Raw genomic sequence first — 21,795 nt, forward strand, 5'->3', positions numbered from 1 at the left:
ACGTAAGGCATGTCCAGCACTAGCGGAATCCATGCCAATCTCGACACACGCCACAATTCCATCACCCCACGTACATGTTGCTTGTCTAGCAGTTGGACTACTGAGTTGTTGATACTAGACTTTGCGATTACCTTTTCCCAACGCAATGACGATGGATATAAATGACAACTGGCAAGTGCGCTCGGCCGGAGGCGCTGCTGAACATGAAAATCACCGAGATCCGCAGCTTTAACCCACGCGATTACCAGAGAGTTCCAACGATCGCGGTCATCATCAAGCCTCGCAGCAAAGACAGTTTTGGCTGATGTTGAGGAGAAGCAAACCAAAGCCACCACGTCTCATGTATGGCTTGTCCAATCAACACAGGCGGACAGCGTGCCCGCCACGCATCCACGACACGATCAACGTCATCAAGTGCTGTCACTGCTCAAGGCATCTCAAGTGGTCCAATTCGATTGTACTGTACGCAGTCTTCGTGTTAGCATGTATAATGTTGTGCAACGGTCGAATGCCACCGAGATCGGAAGGCCTATCAGCGCATAGCACACGCGTCCATGGTTCCCGGTCGACACCGGATCCTCACATCCTAAACTTTGTGGGGTAGCGCCACCGGCTCCGCGATTCCCCCAGTAGTGCAAGCCACCGACCGCTGCAATCAGCGAGATTTTCTTGATAGCCTCAATAGGCTCCACCTGATAGCTCACCATGCACCTCACGCCATCCGCACCGAATGCCTCCTAGCACTCCTCATGGGCGAAGAGTTCGCTCCACCTCCAGGTTTCGTTGCTTGGGGTCCCTTTGTCCGCGACAATTACACGCTCATACGTGTGACTCGCGCAGATCTGGCTGTAGCGGCTGCAGCGTTTGGTCTGGCCAACTTCTTCGCCATAATCGGAGCTTTCATCGCCTTCAGACAGACAAAATCATGTCGATGCCCAAAGACCAGCGTATATATCTGGATGATCTGGTTAGAGATCGCTGCTTCGGTGGCTATCTCCGTCGAGTGCTTGTTGTATTTGTTAAGGATTATAAGGCCCAGCTTCTACTTTTTCATGTCTGTCTGCAAGTATTCCCCGGCCTTGGCACTCGTACTTGGCTGACATCAGCAGTGCTATGCTGGGTTATTCAGATTCAGCTGCTACCTCAGATCATCATCAATCGTATTCGTATCATCCTCCAAGACCGGGGACGGGGACGGCGTCTGATAATAGGCGCCGCAATCTACGTGACCTTGATCAATATCAGCGTGTTCATAATCTGGATACCTGCGCGGCTTCAGATCAGCCCAAGGTGCGTTTAGTGATTCGAGCGTCGCGAATTTTGCTGACGATGACAGATGGGTTCACATCAACGCCATCTGGGATCGTACCGAAAAGGTGCTATTCCTTCTCCTTGACGGGTATCTCAATTGGTACTTCATCCACGTTGTAAACGCAGACCTGGTGAAGAATGGCTTGAGCAAGTACAATCGCCTGGTTCGTTTTAACAAACGTATGATCGTCGTCTCTCTCCTGCTGGACGTTATGATTATTGGTGCGATGAGCACACCAAATGGATTTGTGTAAGTCTAGCTCATGCCTTGAGCCTCTCCCAACCAGTTCCGCTAATTGTTGAAGCTACGCTATGTTCCACCCGCTCGCATACCTAGTTAAGCTCAACATCGAGATGTCGATGGCGCATCTCATCAGGACCATCGCCTTGGGCCATCCTCACCCTAACAATGACCCTTCACTACTGATGACTTTCTCATCTTCACCCGGCGAAGACATATTTAACACCAACATGTTTGCGGAAGTACCGCAACAACGACATTCGCTCATTCGGGGTTTGTTCGGCAGCGAGCATGTCATTTTTTCGCAGGAAGATAATCGCACAAGAATTGCCAGAGACAGTTCGACACTCAGCGCATCGATGCCTGACTACGAACTGCCATCTCGGATACCTAGGATCGACAAGGAACCCGACACTATTGCTGGCGATAACCCCAGTTCTAATGAAGACAAGAGGGTTAACAAAATACATGAAGATTACTGTGGCTGGGACAGCGGCGTCTCGAGCAGGACTAGGGATACGGAGGAAGGGCAGGACGTTCCTATGCCCGAGGCAGCTCACCTACCTGCTCGACATTATATGTCGGATCTAGACTGAATTTTGCTACCGAACTTCAACGTTGCCGAAAGAAAACTACTCGTGTACCTGATCTACGCGGTCTAGCGACAGTGCTATTTCTTGTTTCCAGCCGCACAACACGCATTCCTAAATGTTCAACGCCAAAAGAAGTCCGAGATGATATGAGCTCAGCCCGCTTCGCGATTCTACAGGTAAATTATAAGATCTGGAATAAGGAGATGAGCTTGAAACCAGCGGCTAGCACCTTTGTCCGTGATCACTTGTCGTACAAGACGCACCGGGCAATATGCGGGAAAGTCACGTTACGCAGCGGCGCAGCTTCGGATGAGCATACGATAGTCATTATCCACAAACCCGTCCTTTACGAAATTTGAACTCCGCAAGGGTATCAGAACGTTGCGCAAATATGTACCGTGCTTTCATTCAGGCACTCAGGCCTGGTATGGATATGCGCACAAGAACTAGGAGCTAGACCATTCACTTCGATCATAGCATGGAAGTCAAAAGTATCGTGGCGGAGTCAATCAGAGCCAACGTGTGGTGAATTGGTTCTTACTCCTGTCAAGGAGTTATCTCAATCCGGAACTAAACCAACGCCAAACCCTCATTGAGTCGTGGGTATTGATTGTGCAGCGACACACTGCACGTGTCACGGGTGGCTGCTCGGCCGTACGCTCTCGGGGCTACGGTACCAGGTTAAGTTCTCACAGACTATTGTGATGAGTTGCAACAACGCATACGTACCGCAATACCCCTGATCTAAACCTTGCTTTCGCAGATGAGCCAATCAAACATGTACCTACTAGTCAAAGTCGCTCGTACAAGCGCTGTGGGTAATCAAGGTTGTGGAACGGTCATGCTGCGAGAGGAAACACGCGCGTGGTATGCGTAGCCGACAACCGAAAACAATGGACTAAAAGAGAACATCTTCCCGTCTGGTGCCCTGTACCATCCTCTGTCCCACGTTGTCGGCTAGTGAGATATAGGCTCAGCCTAGGTATCATAACGGGACGAATAGGTGTGATGTCTGATGCTTCGGTATAAGTATCGACATAGCCCCACCACACCACGCTGCTTGATACTTTGATACACGTATCTACAACTCTCCGAGAATCACTTTTTTGTTTGATTCGAGCAACCAAAGCAGTGCTATCTACAAACACGACAAATTCTCAAGATGAAGTATCAGTTCTCTTTCATCGCCTTCGTCGCTTTCGTCACCGCGCAAAGTATTCAAGACGAGACGCCATCCGAAGTCCACGATGAGGGCGCGTATCCTACGTCGATTTTGTGTATATAGACACGACCTACTGAATGAAGTCATGGAAGCTTATACCTGCAGATTCGGTTCCCACACCCTCCGCGGGCCATCCCGAGTCATCCTCTGACATCATCGTTCCCAGCGCACTGCCCAGCGAAGTCACCTCTGATGACTGGTGCTCCACGGCCCTCATCACTATCACGACTACTCGTACCGTATCCGTAGTCACTCAAATCCCTTCCAGCCTCCTGACTGTGACTGGCATTGTCGAACTGAGCTCCTTCATGCCCTCTCAGCCGCTGCCTCCAACAAGCGCGACCGGCATCATCCAACTCAGCAGCTGGGCCGCTCAGCCATCGAGCAGTGCGGTCACAATCATCGTTCCTGGGAACAGTGCTACCTATATTGGGGAGAGTGGTGTTTCGCCTCCACGAGTCCCCTATCCTACTGCTAGTGATAAGCCAACCCGCACTACTACCGTAGGAACGACTTCATACACGTCTGCATCGGGTCTACCGGACTTTACTGCTGCTGCTAATGCGGTCAAGGTGCCGGTCGTCGTTGCTGGCGTTCTTGGGTGGGCTGCGTTGGTGCTGTAGGTGCAAGTGTACACGATGATTACGGTATGGAGGAAGGATCAGGTAGTGATGTCATACGTAGAGTCTGAATCCATCTAGGCCTAATCTAAGGAGCGTGTTTGCGTTACTATGCTAGATACCTATCATTTGTGTTGCTCACTATGAGAGATTGATAGTGTCGTCCATTCGAGCAACGAACGTGAAGCGGCTGGAACTCGTCGTTATGCAAGCTTAAGTAGCTGTCTCTCGGCACCATCACCGACAAGACGACTTGAATGCCAGCCTGACGACGCCCTTCTATGCTTGCCAGTTACCATCCTGAGCCTGGAGAGCACGAGCAATAGCCTCGTCATCAGCTGACTCGGAATCAGCCCCAATTTGCGCCTCCTCGCCGGAGAGGGCAATGGCACCATGCCTTCTACCAGACATGCAGCAAGAGTAGAACAAGCTAGCCCAAAGGAAGACCCTATACACACACACACATATCAGTCAGCATAAGCAATTTTTGTACTTGGAAGTGAACGACCTACCAGTTGAAGAAGTTCAACCAAAGCAACAGTCCCTGCCACTTATTGATCTTGATTCCGCTGATCCACAGCCCCTGCTCTCCCACACGATGCTCGTCTCCTTCCGCCGGCGTACTAGCCACATGGCCAATGAAGCCTATGATGGACATGCCGAATGCAGCAGCCATCTTGAAGAGCTGGTACTTGACATATTTCTCCTTGGAGAGAGTACCGGCGGCGGCGCGTCTTTGCTCCCGGACGATGAGAAAGATGGTTGTTATGGATGTCAAGATGGGTGTGTAGAGGAGACTAAGGGTGAAGAGCTTGCGCTGAACAGGGAAGATAAGTGTGATAAAGAGGGCGAGGATGGTCAGGGCTGCGATGGTGATTTGGCAGCCTTGTATGATACGAAGACGGGGGGAGGCGTCGCGGGGGAGGCCGAGGCCGAAAGAGGGCATCTTGATGGACGGCATACCGAGTCTTTCGGTGGTGGTTGTTGTAAGAGATGGGAGGACACAGATGTAAGCAGACGATGCGGGTTGCAGCGCTCTTTATCGTGGGGCTAGCACCTTCACCGGTTGCGCCTTAGGAACAATAAGGCTGCATACCCCTGCAGCCACAAAACGTCCAAACTCCCAAATTTGGTATTTTCCTATACTCGACTCGTGTGCTCCTTGTTGGGGACGGTGTGCGATTGGTTTGGGTGCCTGGAAATGGGGCGCGCGTTGCCGGAAGCGTTTCGCGTAGTTTAGGCGGGCAGCATGGCGTAGGCGGAGACGTCGTGTCAGGCTGTCAGCACACGATCTGAGATTTGGCGAGAGAGGCCAAGAGCGTGCATGTGTTGGTGTATTGAATATGTAGCCCGGCGGTTTGCATGACGGTGGTGAGTGGTGTAAGCGATTCGCTTCTCAAAGACAGTTCAGGTGTTGAGCCGTCAGCAGTGCTTTCAAATTCGAGGAGCGCGACGAAAGTGTCAGCCGTCTTTGTGCAATCGCCACTACTCGAGCTATCGAATCGGACATTGTCATAAGATTTGCTTGCACTTCCCGCTCTTGTAACATCTGTATTCACTTTTGCGATTTGAGAACGCATTGTATCTGCCAGTACGCTATGCTCCTTGCGACTAAGGTAGTCATGAATAAGTTGTGTCGGACCATTGGTAGCGATGTTGGCCTCAAAAACAAGCATTAACATCAGTTCGTTGGTCTCGGTCGCTTGGTCGATGTCGCGCCCGGTGAAGATTATGACCAAATCGCATGCAAAGCGGCTTCTCCTCGCCAGGCAAGGTATAAACTGAACTGTCCTTTTTGTTGGATGATTGAGAGCATATAGATACTCGGCTGATGTTCAGGTTCGAGTGCGCGACAGCGGTGCGCGCGTTGAAAGCCCCGGAGGCATACACGCTCGGTAAGGTGCTCGTGGGTCCACCAATCGTTTAATCCATTCTCATCCACGATGACAGGGTCGATCGATCCCCATAGAACGAGAATGTCATGTTGATACGGGTCTGCTCAGGTTCGGAAAATGTGCCAAAAGATAGAGAAATGAATGGTGATGGGGTGCGTGCACGCAGTGCGCTTCTTATCGCATCCTAGGCTGGATTGACATGTGGGGTACGCTGCCGGTTGTTCCTGCATTTCTCCGCATCCATCTATCTCATCTCTCATTCACAACCACACCTCCAGGCCCAAAACACCCACGAACTCTACAAACCGTCATTCACGTCGCCATGTTGCTGATTTGTGAAGATACAACGAACGATTAGCAATCCCGGGCATCGTCGGATGATGGCGACCTGAAACTGGCGTTACCCCGGCCTTGGTCGCCTAGAAAACCTCCCAGTCTCATTTCGCCACGGCGCGGCGCATAGCTGAATGGCTTGCTCCTCGGACCGCGAAGCCGTTCTCAGAAGTATATCGGACCTACGGACAATAACAATGAGGAATGTTTTCACTTGAACCTATGCCCGAATAGAGCTGTCACATATTCCAAAGGTATCTACTGTACTTTACATGCATATTCCAATCAACTAGAAATATATATGCCTCAAAGGTCACGACGCGAACAGATGAACCTCTCAGTACACCCGAGCTCCGACCTTCGGATATGGACTTGCCACGAGTCATTAACCCGAAAACAACAGCATCTAGAAACTAAAGATGCTCCATCTAGTTCGTCCCACCGGCAGTATGGATATGACAACGCCACTGATGCTTGCTTCCGAACCAGGTTTCGAAATTGATTGGCTTAGAGGTTTCGTTCGAAGGCATAGTCTCATTTCCCACGAGTTGGCCCACACGGCTAATGCAGATCAACACTAGCCTGGAGGTATTTTGCGGCAGCTAGCAAAACAAGCTTCACTACCAAGCTCAGGGGAAAATAAAAAGAAGCAATGCGCCTCCTCGTAAAGGCGTCTGCACTACCGTCAAGCCTCAGTTCCTCGTATCGTCACTCTTTTTGCGATCACACACTCCTTTATACCCAATATAGTCATTCGTTACACCCGCAAAGTACATCTACTGTACCCTAATATAATCCTTGCTTTCTTACGAGACCCACCAAACCCACAATGCGTCAATCCATTGCTATCCTCTCCATCCTGGCAAGCGCGGCTTGTGCTCAAGACGTCGTCAGCTTCTTTTTCCCTGGTGGTACGTCACTCTAGTACGAGCACCAGCACAGATCATGTCTAATTCGCGTAGGTTACGATGGCGTTGACCCTGTCGCGACCATCAACACCGTCAATCCCTCGACTACCGAGTTCCATATCGCTTGCCCTACCGACACCGACGACTCCGAATGCGGCTGGGGCCCAGGCCTCGACGTCACCATCCTCTCCCAAACGCGCTTCCAAGCCCAGATGTCAACCGACGTCGTATCGATGAGCCTCGGATGTGACTACAATGAGAAGGCGGTTGAAATGACTTGCACGGTGAACCAAGTGGGCGGCAACGACGACACTGGCGGTGAACCCATCACTGCGACGCTTTCCAGTGATGACGTGCAGTTTCTTTCTGCTACTGTTGTTGCAGGAAACAGCCTCTTGACTGATGCTGGAAGTATGGTTCCTAGTATGACTGGATTCGCGCAAAGCAGCAGCACCATTGCCACTGCAACAAGGAGTGCTAGCGCGGGTTTGATGACTCCTAGTGGATCTGTAGCGCCGACTAGCACAATGGCTTCAGCTTCAGCTTTGGCTTCGGGTGCTACGTCTGCTGCTAGTGGCTCCTCGTCGGCGTCTGTCTCTGCGCCTGAGAGCACTGGTGCTGCTTTCAAGTACGGTATCGAGGGCTCTATGCTACTTGCCCTTGCTGGTGCTGCGGCGCTGAACGCCTGGTAAATATGTCAGTAGGGCGGTTGGTGAATGACAAGTAATTGTTAATGAGATGCATGATCGGGGATGATGATGTGATTATCGAGCTATCAAATTACCGACCGTGATTTTCATGTCAAGATGTAGATGAATGACCATAGTCTTGAATATTTCCCGTACCACTTCTGCTAAGTTGTTCTTGGACGATGTTGAGCGTCCATGAGCCTGTGTCTACGAAATACCGACAAGTCTGCATATCGTGAATAATGATCTTAGGTATAGAGATATCGTGAGAGTAGAAAGTAACTCCGTTGATAAGAGGCTGAAGAGGACAGCTTAATTGCATAGAGCGTTCAAGGGGACTTTACATAGTAGTGAACTAGATGATGCATTGATGATCCATATTGTGTCACAATTGCAGTGTTTACCCAAAAGCTGTGAGAGATCGCGAGAAAGTGACGACGGCAAAGATGAAGGAAAAAATACATGTATGTATCGTAGTGTTGCAGTACCTAGCCGTCGTGTCGCGAGAGAGTGATGGTTTGCTCTGCCCTGTCTGTTGTCGAGCACGCGCCCTGACATCATCACTGGTCTCCACACGTTCCATTCCTGTCGCCGTCTTCTCCCATCTGGCCCCCCACGATACCGAAATCTAGACCCTCTGGCTTTCTGCATCCCCAGCTTTCAACACCTCCACACACCGCCATACGAAGCGTATTCCGGTTGTCGGCTTTACATATGACGACATGTTCGCGATGCTGCGCAGGGGCTGTGTGGGCGCGCGCCCTTTAGCTGCTGCGCACCCGTTCACCACCACGATCCGCGACAGGGGCTCAGCAGCACACCCGTTGCTCTGAAGGCCTAGATTTCCGTACGACGAACTCGAGATGACGTCGGTCGAAGCCCTAAATATACCGAAGATATGGGGGACAGAGTTGCTGTGCTGTCACCGGCTCGCACACTATAGGCTGCAGACGAATAGAAGGCGCATCTCAAGGTCCAGACCGTCATCGTCGTGTCTACAGTCCCTCGGTGTGATGTAGTTGTGGTGTGTTCAAGGTAGATCAGGCTCACTGCGCGCGCAAGGCATCTATTTTACGGTGACCTTGTTGTGCAGGAGCAGGTGAGATGAAGAGTGTGGAGAGTTTTTGATCGCGATGAGAAAGATCTGGACTCTTCAGACCATAGCTATGCCGTTGAGGAAACCTCTCTGTATAGCTTACGTCTCGTAGACCAGAGGACATAAAGGTAGTGTTGTACACATACACTGATATAGAGTAGGTTGTCACTATATCCAGAATCATCACGCATTCAAAGCCTCACTGCGCAATCGATCGCATACCAGTCTCTTTTCCTTGAACATGTGCGAACCCGGATGTACCCCATTCACTGCGACCGATCCCCGTACACGAAACGATCCAACCGTATCTTCCAAAGTCGAACCCAATACTGCTACAACAGCTCAAAGCAAGCCCAAGCGTCGTACGAAGAAGTATTGCGCGATCGAACGTCCTGACGGTATCATCGTTGAACATCCTCGATATCGACCAATAGACTCGTCACAGAAGCCAACAAGGAGGTTCGAAGCGTACTCGGTTACTTCAAACCACATTGGCCCACAACATGAACGCAAAGAAGGGGCAAGCTCGATTAACACAGGACACGATCTTATGGGCATTGGTATGTCTTTTTGTGCTGTCTCCACCGATATCATGGGCAACGATGGGTATATTGGGTTTCCAGGAATAGGAAGAGGAAGAGGAGGACATAACGAGGAGCCTACACGCGAGCATAAATCCTTTCATGCTACCGCAAGTAGATCTGAGCAGCAGCTCTGTCAAGAGCTTACACCGATGGCTCGTTTCCTAGGCGAGCGGGGGCCTTGGAGTTCTTTCTCTCTCCAAGAGGATTCAAAAGAACTCTGGGGACCCCAAAGATTCCAACACCATCAGGGTCGACATGGTAATGCTGCGGGGTGAGACTCGGGACTGTCGTGCCTATCATCCGTATCGAAGCTCTCTGGTTCTTGTCCATGCATGCCACCAGAGCCAGTTCTTAAGAAGCTGGTAGCGTTGTAGACGATGTACATTACCCGGTCGTCATATTATCGTATGGTGCTCGGGCACTCACAATCAGAATCCGAGTGTCTAACCGACGGCGGCTAAGTAGGAATGTTGCGGCCGGGATGGCGGCCGGGATGGCGGCAGATATGTTTGCAAGATTGGCTGATAACCCCTTGGCGCGGCTGGAAGCGATCTGCGTGTGGTAACACAACGTCCGTAGTAGTGCGAATACGTACAATGATCGTGTCACAAACAAGTATGCTCGTCAATTTCCTCATTCGCCACCACCGTAACGCCTGTTCGACATTGAGACGCATCCCGATCATGTCTGTCCCCGCATCGAGAGAATGCGGGGCGCCATGCCGTAGTCCAATTTAGTGACTAACACCAACCGTAGATTCTCTGGGCTGAGCCAAGTCTGGCAGGCTCGAAAAAACGCCACAAGACGCTCGCAAACACGGTGGTGATGACGCCACGGCTCCACTGGTGTGCATTGGCGCCCGCATCTGGACTACCAGCTCGACAATAGCCAGCCGTTCTGCGCTTATTTAACGACTGCCTGTGCTATTTATCTCAGGCTTACCCGCTTTCTATTCGCAGCACTAGAAGGATTGGACTGTATGATAAAAGTGTGTGTTTGCTGGCAGCACAATAATCCAGCAAGATGGCGCTTTCCGACGTTTTCGACCGATTTGCAGACACCAAAACAATCCTCCTCTTCTTGGTAGTCGTCCTGGTTCTCACAACATGCGCTACTGTCTCGCTACCTTACTCGCATCGCATACCTGCGGACGCGCCGCCTCAAGTCAGCGATGATCTCCCCATTGTTGGAGCTCTTGGTTTCTGGACTGAGCGATGGAACTGGTGGAGCGGGCGACGCGACCAGTCCAAGACTGGCACCTTCTCTTTCCATGTCGGGCCAAACATGGTCGTTGCGCTCTCAGGAGATAAGGGACGTCGGTTGTTCTTCGAGTCGAAAGATTTGGGCTTCACTGAGGGCTACGCTGTGCTATTCGGTTCCACGCCCAAGTCAACCAAGGAGATTACCGACGAGGATAAGAACCTTGCCTTCGACGCCTGGTTCCATCGCCGTCTTACCTTCCTCTTGAAGCAAGAACAATTCCGGCGCAAGCTGCCTGTTCTCATATCCGATACAAAGGAAGCTCTAGAAGCCATCAAAAATGATGTTAGCGGCCGTACGAATCCCTTTGAGAGCCTTTATCGCATTGTATTCCGCCTCACTATCCGTATGGTAGGTCCTACTGAGATCGCCGAAGATCCGAAGAAGCTAGAAGACGCCATGAAGATGTTCGAAATGATCGATAGAAGCGCGACCGCTACGTCAGTCATTTTCCCAAAACTGCCTTCACCAGCTATCCTGCAACGGACATATGCAGGTGCGCGACTTTATATGATGATCGACAATATTATCAAGGAGCGTGCCGCGAGTGACAAGAAGCACGACGATGCCCTGTAAGTAACTCCCATGTACGAACTGCATGTGAGACAAATACTGACTGTGTACACCGATCTTTAGACAACACATGCTAGACCAGGGCGACCGCGCTGTCAGAATCGTTGAGTTCATAGTTGGGGCGTTGTTCGCTGGATTGCTTAACAGCGGTATCAATGCAGGTTGGGTGAGTGGATCTAGATCTGCATACAGTACAAGTTTATACGGAAGCTAAAGTCTGCTAGGTAATGTGCTATCTCGCGACGTCACCCGAGTGGCTCGCCAAAGCGAAGGACGAGATCCGCAGCACTGCGGCGAGGTACGCTAGAGATCCGAACGCAGCCTTGCGGGACCAGCTCGATGACGTACCTGTCGAAGCGTGGGAGACGGAATTTCCGGTCATCGGTAAATGACCCTGTACGAACTGCATGTGAGACATACACTGACTTCGTACACCTGCATTTAGATATGTGTCTCCGGGATTCCTTGCGACTGAACCTTCTTGGTACAGCCTTCAGGCGGAACATTAGCGGCAGAAGCATACCCACAGGAAATGGCAATGAAGTCATCCCACCCGGCGCATTCGTTACGTACGCCACGGGCGATATTCATTACGATCCAGACGTCTATACTGACCCGCACAAGTGGGATCCTGCTCGATACCTACCCGAACGCGCTGAGGACAAGAAGAAGGCATCGCATGGCTTTATCGGCTGGGGGTCAGGACGGCATCCGTGCTTGGGCATGCGCTTCGCCAAATTGGAGCAGAATATCATCACCGCTTACTTCATCGCGACGTTTGACTTCAAGCTTGAAGACGAGAAAGGCAATCACCTTACAGTTGCCCCTTTGGTTGACCACAATCGACACTCAGCGCACAAACCGGCCAAATTGCAGTTCCTCAGGGTTAGAACGAAGGAGATATAGGCGGTATACTCTCGGGAGTCCATATGAATGCATAACTGGGAGGAGTAATACATCCTGTTGCCGTAGTTTGAGGTTGATGGACCCCGCTTCTCAAATTCGGGATGAACTGGTGGGAATGTTGCAGAATTGCTTTACACTTGAAAACACCACGTAAGAACTGCATTCTTCTATACCCGAGAACACGCACGTAGCTATGATTTCTCGTCTTATCAGTGTGCTCTGGGACAAGTCACTTGGTTGGAGGCTAGCGTCTTGGCGTGGACGTGTCACACTCCCACCTTAATCGACGAGCGCAGCCAGGGACTATACCGCACCATGAAATCTTCTTCCTTGCTCTGAAGTGCAAAACCAGATCCGCTTCCCACGATCTGGGGAAGTTCTTCAGGTAATTACCCCACTACATTCACTCTATTACGTCACCAGACAATTGATCACATGCAGGCACCGCGATTGCCGCAGTCGTGACTGGCCCGCAGTACCCACATGCACACATAAACCTGTACTCAATTCATGACCATTACGGTACAATAATCGGCGTTGCAACTCAACCATATAATTCAAATCTCACTCTGAAACCATATCGCAATGGCGCCAACGATGCCATCCAGTTCTGGTGCGAGAAAAAGACGCGTAGCGAGTCCCGGAAGTGGAATAGAGACTCCGACCCTCCCACGGGGACCTGTGATACCAGATACTACTCCTGAAGTCTTACAAGACGTGTACCAGCAAGATACGAAGGCGCGATCAGACGAAGTTGATACTCACCACCTCCTCCAGGATAGTGGCCTACTTAGTCTACCATGTGAGCTTCTTGAGATGGTGGCCTCCAAACTCATCGGCACTACGCACATTCTCAATCTCGGACTGGTCAACAAACGGATTAGTGGGATCGTTCAGCAGACCATCGTGCGAAATCTGGTCGTATCGAGGAGGAACATTAGAGGATTTCTCGGGTTGCTCTGTAGCCACGCTGGGCTTGTCAGCAACATATCCAGTGTTGATTTCGGAGATTTCAGATGTAGCCACCATGGAGACTACCTCTGCGCAGGCACGAAGAGCCTCTGCCCAGATTTTCTTGAAACTCTCGGCACCGCCATCGCTGCGACGAGCGGACGTGTCATCGATTGGAGCCCGGTTAGAGAAAACAACAACTCAGTCGGCCCCGTATGGAGGAAAGATCCAGCCTTTTTTCTTGATATTCTTGCAACGTCATGTCCGAGCATCAGGTCAGTGACTGTTCAGCTACCCGAAGCTAGACTGTTTCACTTAGGCCAACCTCCACGGCCGATCTCCCGGGCTCCATTAACACTCCCTGCGCTGAATCCAGATTTACTACCCGTCGCCCCATTCCAAGGCCCAGCGTTACGAACGTTTCGGACGAAGCTCGAAACACTCATCATCTCGGAGAATACCAGATGGAAGGGTCCTCCCACTGTCGAGGTTCTTGAGTCGCACAATCTGAAGTGGAGGAACATGGGAACGCATATCATTACGTTGGCGAATTTCTCAAGACTGAAACGACTTGATATACCCATGGATCTTTTAGGACGTCCGAACGACATTGTTTTCTCCAATACCTGTAGCCTGAATGTGGCAAAACATGATGTCGCAGCGATTATGGATGGTGCGATTACAGCCGACAAAACATTGGCGAAGCTGCGTTCTAAGGTCTTACCACTTACTTTGCAATACCTACACTTGCGGTCCTGCAACAAGTGGACGTTTGCCCTTTTGCAAAGAATAAACGAAGTTCCAGTGGAAGACCTGAGACTGAAGCACGTCGAGCTGTCTTTCGAGCCATCACCTAAGAATCTCCTTATACAGTGTGATGCTACAGATCTGGGTCGACTGGATTACTCTCGGCTACTCACAGATCTTCATCGTAAAGGAACCAAGATCACCTTCTATACTGGTTCTCAAGAAGTACAAGTCGACATGCGCAAAGAGCTTGAGGCGCTTTCCTGTTTGACGCCTACCGAGGTCTGGCGCTGTTCAACTACGCACGCACCATTCTCTGTGTGGCATCCCGAAGCTAGCAAGAAGCGTCACTTGCTGAAGATGGGCTTTCGATATTTCTTACGGCACGCGGACCATCACTCGCAGCTCCTCAACAGCCCCACTTTCAACCTGGAGTCGTGGATGCAAAGCGCCTTCTTCCACGGCATCAGGAATAGTAAATGGGATCCGCAGCTTCAAGATTCAAAGATGAAGGTACAAACAATCGGGTCTAGTGGATGGAACGATAGGGCTCTTGGGAAGCGCGCATTGAAACGACGACTTTTACCAATACTGAGTAAGCTCTGATTCAGCGTGGGGAGAGCAACAGACTAATCAACACCGTAGATCTGGACACTTATCAGTTCAGTCTCTGCATCGAACAGACACTTGCGCCATTACCTAGAGAGAGCAAATTCCTTGGTGCTAGCTTTACCACCATGGACGGCATGCGCGCGCAGCCCTCAGATCAGCATCGAGACACAGCGAAGAAACCTCGTCCGCACGAAAAGAAGAAGAAGAAGCGGTTGAAGCAGGCTGACTGCACCAAGCCTGCATCGCATACGAAGACCGAGGTTTATGATTTGGAGGACGACGTAGAAAGGCTGCGGCTAGGTTCCGCCAACGATCCTCCTGAAGCCTCCCAGTTCAGCGCAACACTGTGGGCTGAAGTCACATGGAAGTTGTTTCTGCAACCAAGGACGGCGAAATTTGTTACAGAAAGTCTGGAACAGTTTGGCGACATGTGAAGATGGGGAAAGGGGATGGTGTGTAGATTATACGCCCATCCTTCATAAACATATGTTTAGTGTAGATTCTTCTAGGGCTATCAACTGCGCCGTGTCCTTCCCAGACACGAACCATATCTTATAGATACCGATCATATCATGTGTCGGATAAATCAGCGGCGCTATATCCTACGAGTGAAAGGTCCACAGCACGTGACATGACTGTGCGCTTCCTCGACATACTGATCGCCCTGCATCCGACGTACTCACTACAAAACTTGAACTTTTCTATCAATGTCTGGATTCATAACACGCTACTGACACTCTACCGCTGCCTGTGCGCAAGTCAACCACTTATCGCCGCTGCCTATCTTCGCATCGCTGCCTTGCGCCTACCCCGCCATATCACACACCACAAGACCGTTATTCAATCCCAGCGCAAGTTTCTCTAGTTCGCCCACCATGCTCCGATCGCCCTCAATCTCGTCCTCAAATTGCAAACCCACGACCATCAATGACCTTCCTGAGGAACTGCTGCTCAACATCGGCGCGCAATTTACAAATCTGAACCGCAATCGGGACCTTGCAAACCTTGCGCTTGTATCCAAACGATGGCATCCTATCGCGCAGGAATGGTTACTCATAGAGCCGAGGTTTAACCTCACGTTCATCGATCGGTATATGTGGGAGATGGGCCATCGGTCCCACTTGCTGTCGCGCGTTAAGAGAATGGAAATTTGGAGCAGCAGTGAAGGACGAACAACAAAGACGAGATATGTTAGTCGCACTGGAGTATACATATACCTCGCCGACGTCACGTATACTCCGACACCCGCTCCAGATCGCATAACGCAGGAAGCTGAGTTCATGGAGGTGTGTAAGACCATGATCAAGCACTACGCCACCACTAAACGACATGCGAAGGATTGGATATACTCCCTCCAGGCGGACATTGTTCCCGCGCTATTCGGCGTCCTTCTCTGCGCGCTACCCAATCTACGTGAATTGAAGGTCGGCGACGCATGGCTGATGGACTTCCCTTTCTTCGCCAATACGCGTTCTCCGTCCGCCATCGCGAACAGTCCACATCCATGGGCATGGGAACACAGCTTCCTCAGCGGCGCGCTTACAGCCACACTACCTCTTCTGACAGTCTTAGAGGTGCCGAGTGATATGACGGCTTTGATTTTCGACCATAGCATGACCACGCTTTTTGATTTCCGACGTTTCGAGAACCTGAAGGAACTCACTCTCACCATGAAGGCGATTCAAGGGCACGGAACCTTCCGCCAAGCAACCCCGCTCGCTGACCCAAGAGAAATCTTCCCGAAGATACTGGAAATACTACGCATTAGCGAGGCGACACATATCACAGCCAACTTCCTCAACCAACTCTGTCTCGCCAAGAAAACCTCCTATTTCCCCAGCCTAAAGCGTGTCGAGGCCTACCACATGGAACATTTAGAGAACACCAGATTCAACGCCAACCAGAGGAGATGTCTAGACCCAATAGATGATGTACGCACCATGTTCCGCGATGCTGAGGTTGCGGTGTATCTCTACTTCCCGCCCTGGACCATGACGACGTGGGAGTCGGAGGGTGGTACGCCGTGGAGAATGAAGACTGAACCGGACGAGCTACATCGTGGAGAATATACGTGCTATAGGAAAGCGATGGGTCCTTTTGGAGTACCCCAGGAGCCGATGAACAGGGTTGAGATTGAGTGGGACGCTGAGGGAGATGCAGTCATGATCTAGGGTGTTGGGAGATGCATATACGTGGTAACGGTTGGATTGTACAGTAATGTCTGGCTATAGTCATGGATATGTGTGGTTATTCGGTTTTGTTAGCGAAGTCTTGCCGTCTGAGCAGATGGGTTCGAGCGTTAGAAAAATATAAGAAAGCAGGTGGGGTCTGGATCGTGTCTACAAATTGGCGTAATGCCATTCAACTTGAAGAAAATTCCAATTCACAATGAGGGCATGGATGGGTACAAGAGCAATGAACTGAATTGAGGATATCGTGGTTGTGGAAGTCCGAAAGAGTGATTTAATCAATATATAGCTAGACTGTGTATCTATACAGACGTCACCTCCGTAACCTTTTCTCGTACCATATCCCTCCTCAGTCCTCTAAATCAATCTTGATTTGGTACTGCGTTACCGTCGATCAAGGCGCAGCGACACAGTGATGATCACCGATACAATGCGTGCAGCACGTCTTCATCTGGCCCGGCGGTGCGGCTCTTCCACAAGGATACCAACTCGGCAAGCACTGCCCAGTACAAAATGTCAGTTCAAGATCCGTTTCAGCCCCGCAGCTCTTGACCTGACTACCAGCGGGCGGCTTTCCATACCCCCACTCAATGCTCTCGCAGGTCTTGTCCGTCGGCTTGAGCGACATAGTGCTTCCGGCAAAACCGTCGCCGAAGATGTCGCTCATATCGTACCAGATCTGGTTGACGTCGAGGTTGTATGCGAAAATGGTTTGGCTGACATTGGGCTTGAAAATACCGCCTTCGATGGGTGAAATCTTGAGTGCGATCCCACCAGATTTGGGATCAGTGTAGAAGTGCTCGCTATAGGAAGTATCGGGATTGATGACGTATTGGTCGCTGATGCTGCCGCCAACGGACCAAAGGTAGATGGGTCCAGGGCATTGGTTGGTCACGATCGCACGACCAGCGGCATGAACGCTTGCGATGATAGACATGACTGTAAGCGCGTTGAACAGCATCTTGAAGTACGTTGTCAGCCAGAACTTGGATGTGGGGATCTGGAGTGAACAGCTCTTGCATCAACAGCCATAATGGCTCTCTTATACATTGATTGCACTCAGCACACAGCGTAACCGCTCCTCGTATCCACAGCAACTATCTCGCTGCTTTTATGTATACTGGAGAGAGCCGAATGCATTGGTACGACAGAGCAGCCAACAAGAGACGAAGTCCTTCGTTAGGAGTATTGGTGGCGGTCGCGTTGATTGGCTAGCTATTTTCAGCCTCCAATGATATGCGCCGGCATACGGATACCAATCACATGGTCCCACGTTTGAAGATCCACTAACTGGTATTCTAATGTCAGCTGCTACATGATCAGTCTATCTACCCCGTACCGACTTTTTGTACGTCGATTTTGTGTGATGTAAGAGCTCGTATTCGCAATAAACAAAGCAACAGCTGTGTGTAGCGGTGGCTGACTAGCAAGTACCTGTTAAAAGGTGCGAAGAAGTGCGACCATATCGCTTCTATCGCATCGAGAATATGGATGCAGATGTTTGGTATACGAGCGTTACACACTGGCCGTTGTGAAGATTCTTGCTTGGATAGAACGAACCCGAACGTCTCCGCGTCCTGCTGAGCTGAAGATCCTGTGATGCTAACATATATTGACATTACGATGCTTATGGTATCTCATCAAAACTCTTGACCACCTTGGTAGGTGTGGCGTTCACAGCTTCGCACTTCTTCCTGCTCATCTCATAGACCGTTCTTCTCAAGCGGTTAATGCTACCCAGTGGTCGATGCTCCGCCTGCCCATCCCATGGGTTCAATTTCATCATGTCTTCCCAGAATACTCTTCGCTTAGCACGCAGGGTATCTTACGGGGGAAACTCGACTGCCGCGATCGTTTGGTATGGTGCGGTAGCTTCATCCTATACTACTGAGCCATCTTCAGTCGGATGATGATCAGGTGAGGTACCTAGCTGAATCTAATCGAAATCAACAGAGCTACACCAACGGGTATGTTGTTACGGACCTTTAACTCATACTTGGCGCCATCTTGAGCGAAGTATTCTGACAGCCAGTCTCGAAGCACCTCTCGCGAGTCACTGCTTTTCACCTTCCCGGCTCGGTTCTTCATGCCGTCGAGCACTGGAAATAGCACCATATGACCATACCAATCCCCAAACCTGAAAGCGCTTTGGCTATACAACGAGTGGCTGATCACGTTGGTGTTCGGAGGCATACCTACCACTATGAGCTAATGAGAAGTGCTTTGCGACAACATATATCCTACCAGGCGCGCTTTGTTTGATTGCATCTGCCCTCAATTTCGTCGCTACAGCCAGCTTCAAAGGGCTGTCAAAGTACTACTTCCTCAATTCCACAATCTCAAGACATGTATCAATGTCAGTCAATTCGATTGACGGAGCGTTGTTGAAGAAGAAATCCTGAGTATTGGCCTCAGGATCAGAGGTTTTGAGTCTTTCGCCCTTCACCCCAAATACTCGCATTGCCAGACTCCGAGGTCCAGGTTCTTGGTCAGCTTGAAGGAAGACAGGTTCATTAGCATATCGCGCAGCGATGTCGTACGTCTTCCCCAGTGTCTTGAAAAGACGTTGTTGTAAATGTGTCGGCAAGTCCGGAAGCCCGGTCAACTTGCCCTTGACGATACCCTGCGTCTTGACGTGAGTCGCCCGATAAGCATGCCGGTGTTGATCAAAACTATGCTGTTGCATCCGGTTCATCGTCTCTCCGATCTCCTTAGCCGTCTCATCCTCGTTGGGTTTTGGTGTCTCCACACCGGGCGCATCCCATCAAAGGTAGAAGTCGTTCAGCGGCGCTGAAGAAAGGGCATGCTTTGCGTTGTTATATGCGCCTGAAAGAGACATTTCAAAGTGCGACATCCATCAACCGTCCAGGACCAAAGCGATACTTTACATGGGTTTGATCGTGAGTGCCACACTAGTTTTAACATAGACGTCATCGATGCAACATGAGCCGCGGCGCTTTCGATAGGACGCGAATCGACACTAAGATAATTAAAGCTCGGGTAACGTATAATATTAGCATGGATGCCTGTAATGGTTGCGTGTGATGATCGTTGAGGCTCAAGCATCGCCGGATTGCAACACCTTTTTCGCTCGACCTGCACTCAGAGCGACTAGCGCTAAACTATATACAGCCACTAGCGTCTACTCGTACCTTAGAAAGGCATAACGTCTTGACTTTGTCGCTTGGCATCGACTTGGCCCACGACAATGGTAATGCCAAATTGACGTCAAGCAATATAGCATTTGCTTCGCTGTCACTGACAATCCCTCATCGATAAGATAGCATGTCTCCATCACGTCCGTCGTCCTCCCATCCCGAATCAACGAGTTCTTTGATATCCGGCTCCTCCTCCACCGACAATATGACTTCCCGCGCCAGACCCATCAAACGGCGCACACGACCCGCGGATAGAGAAGACTACAACCCCACGTATCTGCCGTGGAAAAAGCGCTTGGACCATTTCACCTGGTCATGGTTTGAATGCACCATGTCAACCGGCGCCATCGCGACGCTTCTTGGCCAACAACCATACAGCTTCCACGGACTGAAGACTATTGGGAAGATTTTCTTCCTTCTGGATATCGTTCTATTCCTTACGTTTAGTGCCTGTATCACCTACCGCTTCATACACAATCGCGGATCGCTCAAGCTCAGTCTGCATCATCCACACGAAAGCTTCTTCTTCGGAGCCTTCTTTGTCTCCATCGCACTCATCATCTACTGCATTGAGCTGTACGGTGTACCATCCTGTGGACCATGGCTCGTCAAGACGTTGGAAATACTATTCTGGCTATACGCGGCCATTGTCCTCTTGGTTGCCGTCTTCCAGTACCATATCATATTCGACCGACGTGAACTTCCTGTTACTGACGCCATGCCCGCCTGGATTCTGCCGGTATACCCCTTCCTTGTTCTCGGAGTCTTGGGTAGTACACTCTTGAAGAGCCAGCCACCCGGGCCTGGATTCAACATCTTTATTGGCAGCGTTACCTTCCAGGGCCTGGGCTGGACTATCGCATTCCTGATGCTGTCGCTCTACTTCACACGTTTAGTTAACAGCAACCTGCCTGAGATCCCCAAACGCCCCGGTATGTACGTAGCTGTCGGTCCAGCTGCATATACCGCCAATGCTTGCATCGCGCTTGGTTTGCAGGCACCGAAACATGTGCCTGAGAACCTATTGGGCATTACCTCCTTCCCTGTCGGCGATGCTTTTAAAGCTTTCGGTTTTATTATGGGTGTCTTCCTATGGCTCATCTCCTTCTGGTTCAGCGCCATCGCTACAATTAGCATTGTTATCAGTGCTAAGGAGTCGCACTTCACGTTAAATCACTGGGGTTTCATCTTCCCGAATGCCGGGATGATGATCGCGCTTATTTATATCGCCAACGCGCTGAATAGCCCAGGGATTAAAGGAGTGTGTAGTGCAGCAACTATTATGTTAGTCACGCTATGGATCTGGGTGGCGGTGCTTAATGTCAAAGGTGTACTACAGAAGAAGGTGTTATGGCCGGGTATGGATGAGGATATGGAGGATATTGAAGGACATAGTCACAAGCCGGGCTCGGACCAGGAAGACGGTGATGGGGAAGTATAGAGAGCTGAAACTACTTGTGTGCGATATAACCCATTGAAAGTAGTTTATAGTAATATTACCAATGCAATTAGGTGGTTTCTTCACTAATGATCTACCTTCACAGACTGCCAGCGCACCCTCATATCTTTCCTGCAACCCTTCCCTGAAACCATACCGTCAAGTCGGATACCAATCACGTATTGTACATTGTGGCGCAACAATCGTCGAGCAGAAGCAGTAGATATCCAACCTGCAATCGGTGGTATAGAAGAATCAAAGAGGCGCCGAGAAGCAATCGCTGAGTTGGTATTGTTTGAAGAAGTTACCTCTCGTTCCCGAGGGGTTTTGGGGCTTATATTTAGCTACAACAGGTCAGGTGACCTAATACTACACCACAACATGTAAGCTCAATGTCATATTGTAACATCTACCCCGAACGGTATGGAAATGTTTGCGTGGCTAGCCAATGCCTTTTACTGTCCTGTAT

At 50.5% G+C, this 21,795-nt stretch overlaps 10 protein-coding genes across 10 annotated transcripts; 7 read left to right on the forward strand and 3 right to left on the reverse strand.

Moving 5' to 3' along the window:
• Positions 1-749: 749 nt before the first annotated feature.
• ALTATR162_LOCUS11372 (uncharacterized protein) lies at positions 750-2,148 on the forward strand (the record flags this gene model as incomplete). Its single annotated transcript, XM_043319014.1, has 4 exons — positions 750-1,062; positions 1,110-1,290; positions 1,337-1,561; positions 1,617-2,148. 4 exons carry the CDS (start codon positions 750-752, stop codon positions 2,146-2,148), a joined length of 1,251 nt encoding a protein of 416 aa, XP_043174949.1.
• A 1,159-nt stretch (positions 2,149-3,307) lies between these two features.
• Positions 3,308-3,990, forward strand: ALTATR162_LOCUS11373 (uncharacterized protein; the record flags this gene model as incomplete). The annotated part of the gene is made up of 2 exons (XM_043319015.1): positions 3,308-3,422; positions 3,473-3,990. 2 exons carry the CDS (start codon positions 3,308-3,310, stop codon positions 3,988-3,990), a joined length of 633 nt encoding a protein of 210 aa, XP_043174950.1.
• A 276-nt stretch (positions 3,991-4,266) lies between these two features.
• Positions 4,267-4,933, reverse strand: ALTATR162_LOCUS11374 (uncharacterized protein; the record flags this gene model as incomplete). The annotated part of the gene is made up of 2 exons (XM_043319016.1): positions 4,267-4,435; positions 4,500-4,933. The coding sequence occupies 2 exons, from the start codon at positions 4,931-4,933 to the stop codon at positions 4,267-4,269; spliced, it is 603 nt and encodes a 200-aa protein (XP_043174951.1).
• Positions 4,934-7,044: 2,111 nt separating this feature from the next.
• Positions 7,045-7,815, forward strand: ALTATR162_LOCUS11375 (uncharacterized protein; the record flags this gene model as incomplete). The annotated part of the gene is made up of 2 exons (XM_043319017.1): positions 7,045-7,126; positions 7,178-7,815. The coding sequence occupies 2 exons, from the start codon at positions 7,045-7,047 to the stop codon at positions 7,813-7,815; spliced, it is 720 nt and encodes a 239-aa protein (XP_043174952.1).
• A 2,700-nt stretch (positions 7,816-10,515) lies between these two features.
• ALTATR162_LOCUS11376 (uncharacterized protein) lies at positions 10,516-12,231 on the forward strand (the record flags this gene model as incomplete). The annotated part of the gene is made up of 4 exons (XM_043319018.1): positions 10,516-11,324; positions 11,389-11,491; positions 11,550-11,709; positions 11,771-12,231. The coding sequence occupies 4 exons, from the start codon at positions 10,516-10,518 to the stop codon at positions 12,229-12,231; spliced, it is 1,533 nt and encodes a 510-aa protein (XP_043174953.1).
• A 795-nt stretch (positions 12,232-13,026) lies between these two features.
• ALTATR162_LOCUS11377 (uncharacterized protein) lies at positions 13,027-13,260 on the reverse strand (the record flags this gene model as incomplete). The annotated part of the gene is made up of 1 exon (XM_043319019.1): positions 13,027-13,260. The coding sequence occupies one exon, from the start codon at positions 13,258-13,260 to the stop codon at positions 13,027-13,029; it is 234 nt and encodes a 77-aa protein (XP_043174954.1).
• A 588-nt stretch (positions 13,261-13,848) lies between these two features.
• Positions 13,849-14,975, forward strand: ALTATR162_LOCUS11378 (uncharacterized protein; the record flags this gene model as incomplete). The annotated part of the gene is made up of 2 exons (XM_043319020.1): positions 13,849-14,524; positions 14,575-14,975. The coding sequence occupies 2 exons, from the start codon at positions 13,849-13,851 to the stop codon at positions 14,973-14,975; spliced, it is 1,077 nt and encodes a 358-aa protein (XP_043174955.1).
• Positions 14,976-15,416: 441 nt separating this feature from the next.
• On the forward strand, positions 15,417-16,712 carry ALTATR162_LOCUS11379 (uncharacterized protein; the record flags this gene model as incomplete). Its single annotated transcript, XM_043319021.1, has 1 exon — positions 15,417-16,712. One exon carries the CDS (start codon positions 15,417-15,419, stop codon positions 16,710-16,712), a length of 1,296 nt encoding a protein of 431 aa, XP_043174956.1.
• Positions 16,713-17,124: 412 nt separating this feature from the next.
• ALTATR162_LOCUS11380 (uncharacterized protein) lies at positions 17,125-17,691 on the reverse strand (the record flags this gene model as incomplete). The annotated part of the gene is made up of 1 exon (XM_043319022.1): positions 17,125-17,691. One exon carries the CDS (start codon positions 17,689-17,691, stop codon positions 17,125-17,127), a length of 567 nt encoding a protein of 188 aa, XP_043174957.1.
• A 2,402-nt stretch (positions 17,692-20,093) lies between these two features.
• On the forward strand, positions 20,094-21,329 carry ALTATR162_LOCUS11381 (uncharacterized protein; the record flags this gene model as incomplete). Its single annotated transcript, XM_043319023.1, has 1 exon — positions 20,094-21,329. One exon carries the CDS (start codon positions 20,094-20,096, stop codon positions 21,327-21,329), a length of 1,236 nt encoding a protein of 411 aa, XP_043174958.1.
• Positions 21,330-21,795: the final 466 nt, after the last annotated feature.

The sequence above is a fragment of the Alternaria atra genome (assembly GCF_907166805.1).
Source record: "Alternaria atra isolate CS162 genome assembly, contig: 35, whole genome shotgun sequence".
NCBI classification, from domain to species: domain Eukaryota; kingdom Fungi; phylum Ascomycota; class Dothideomycetes; order Pleosporales; family Pleosporaceae; genus Alternaria; species Alternaria atra.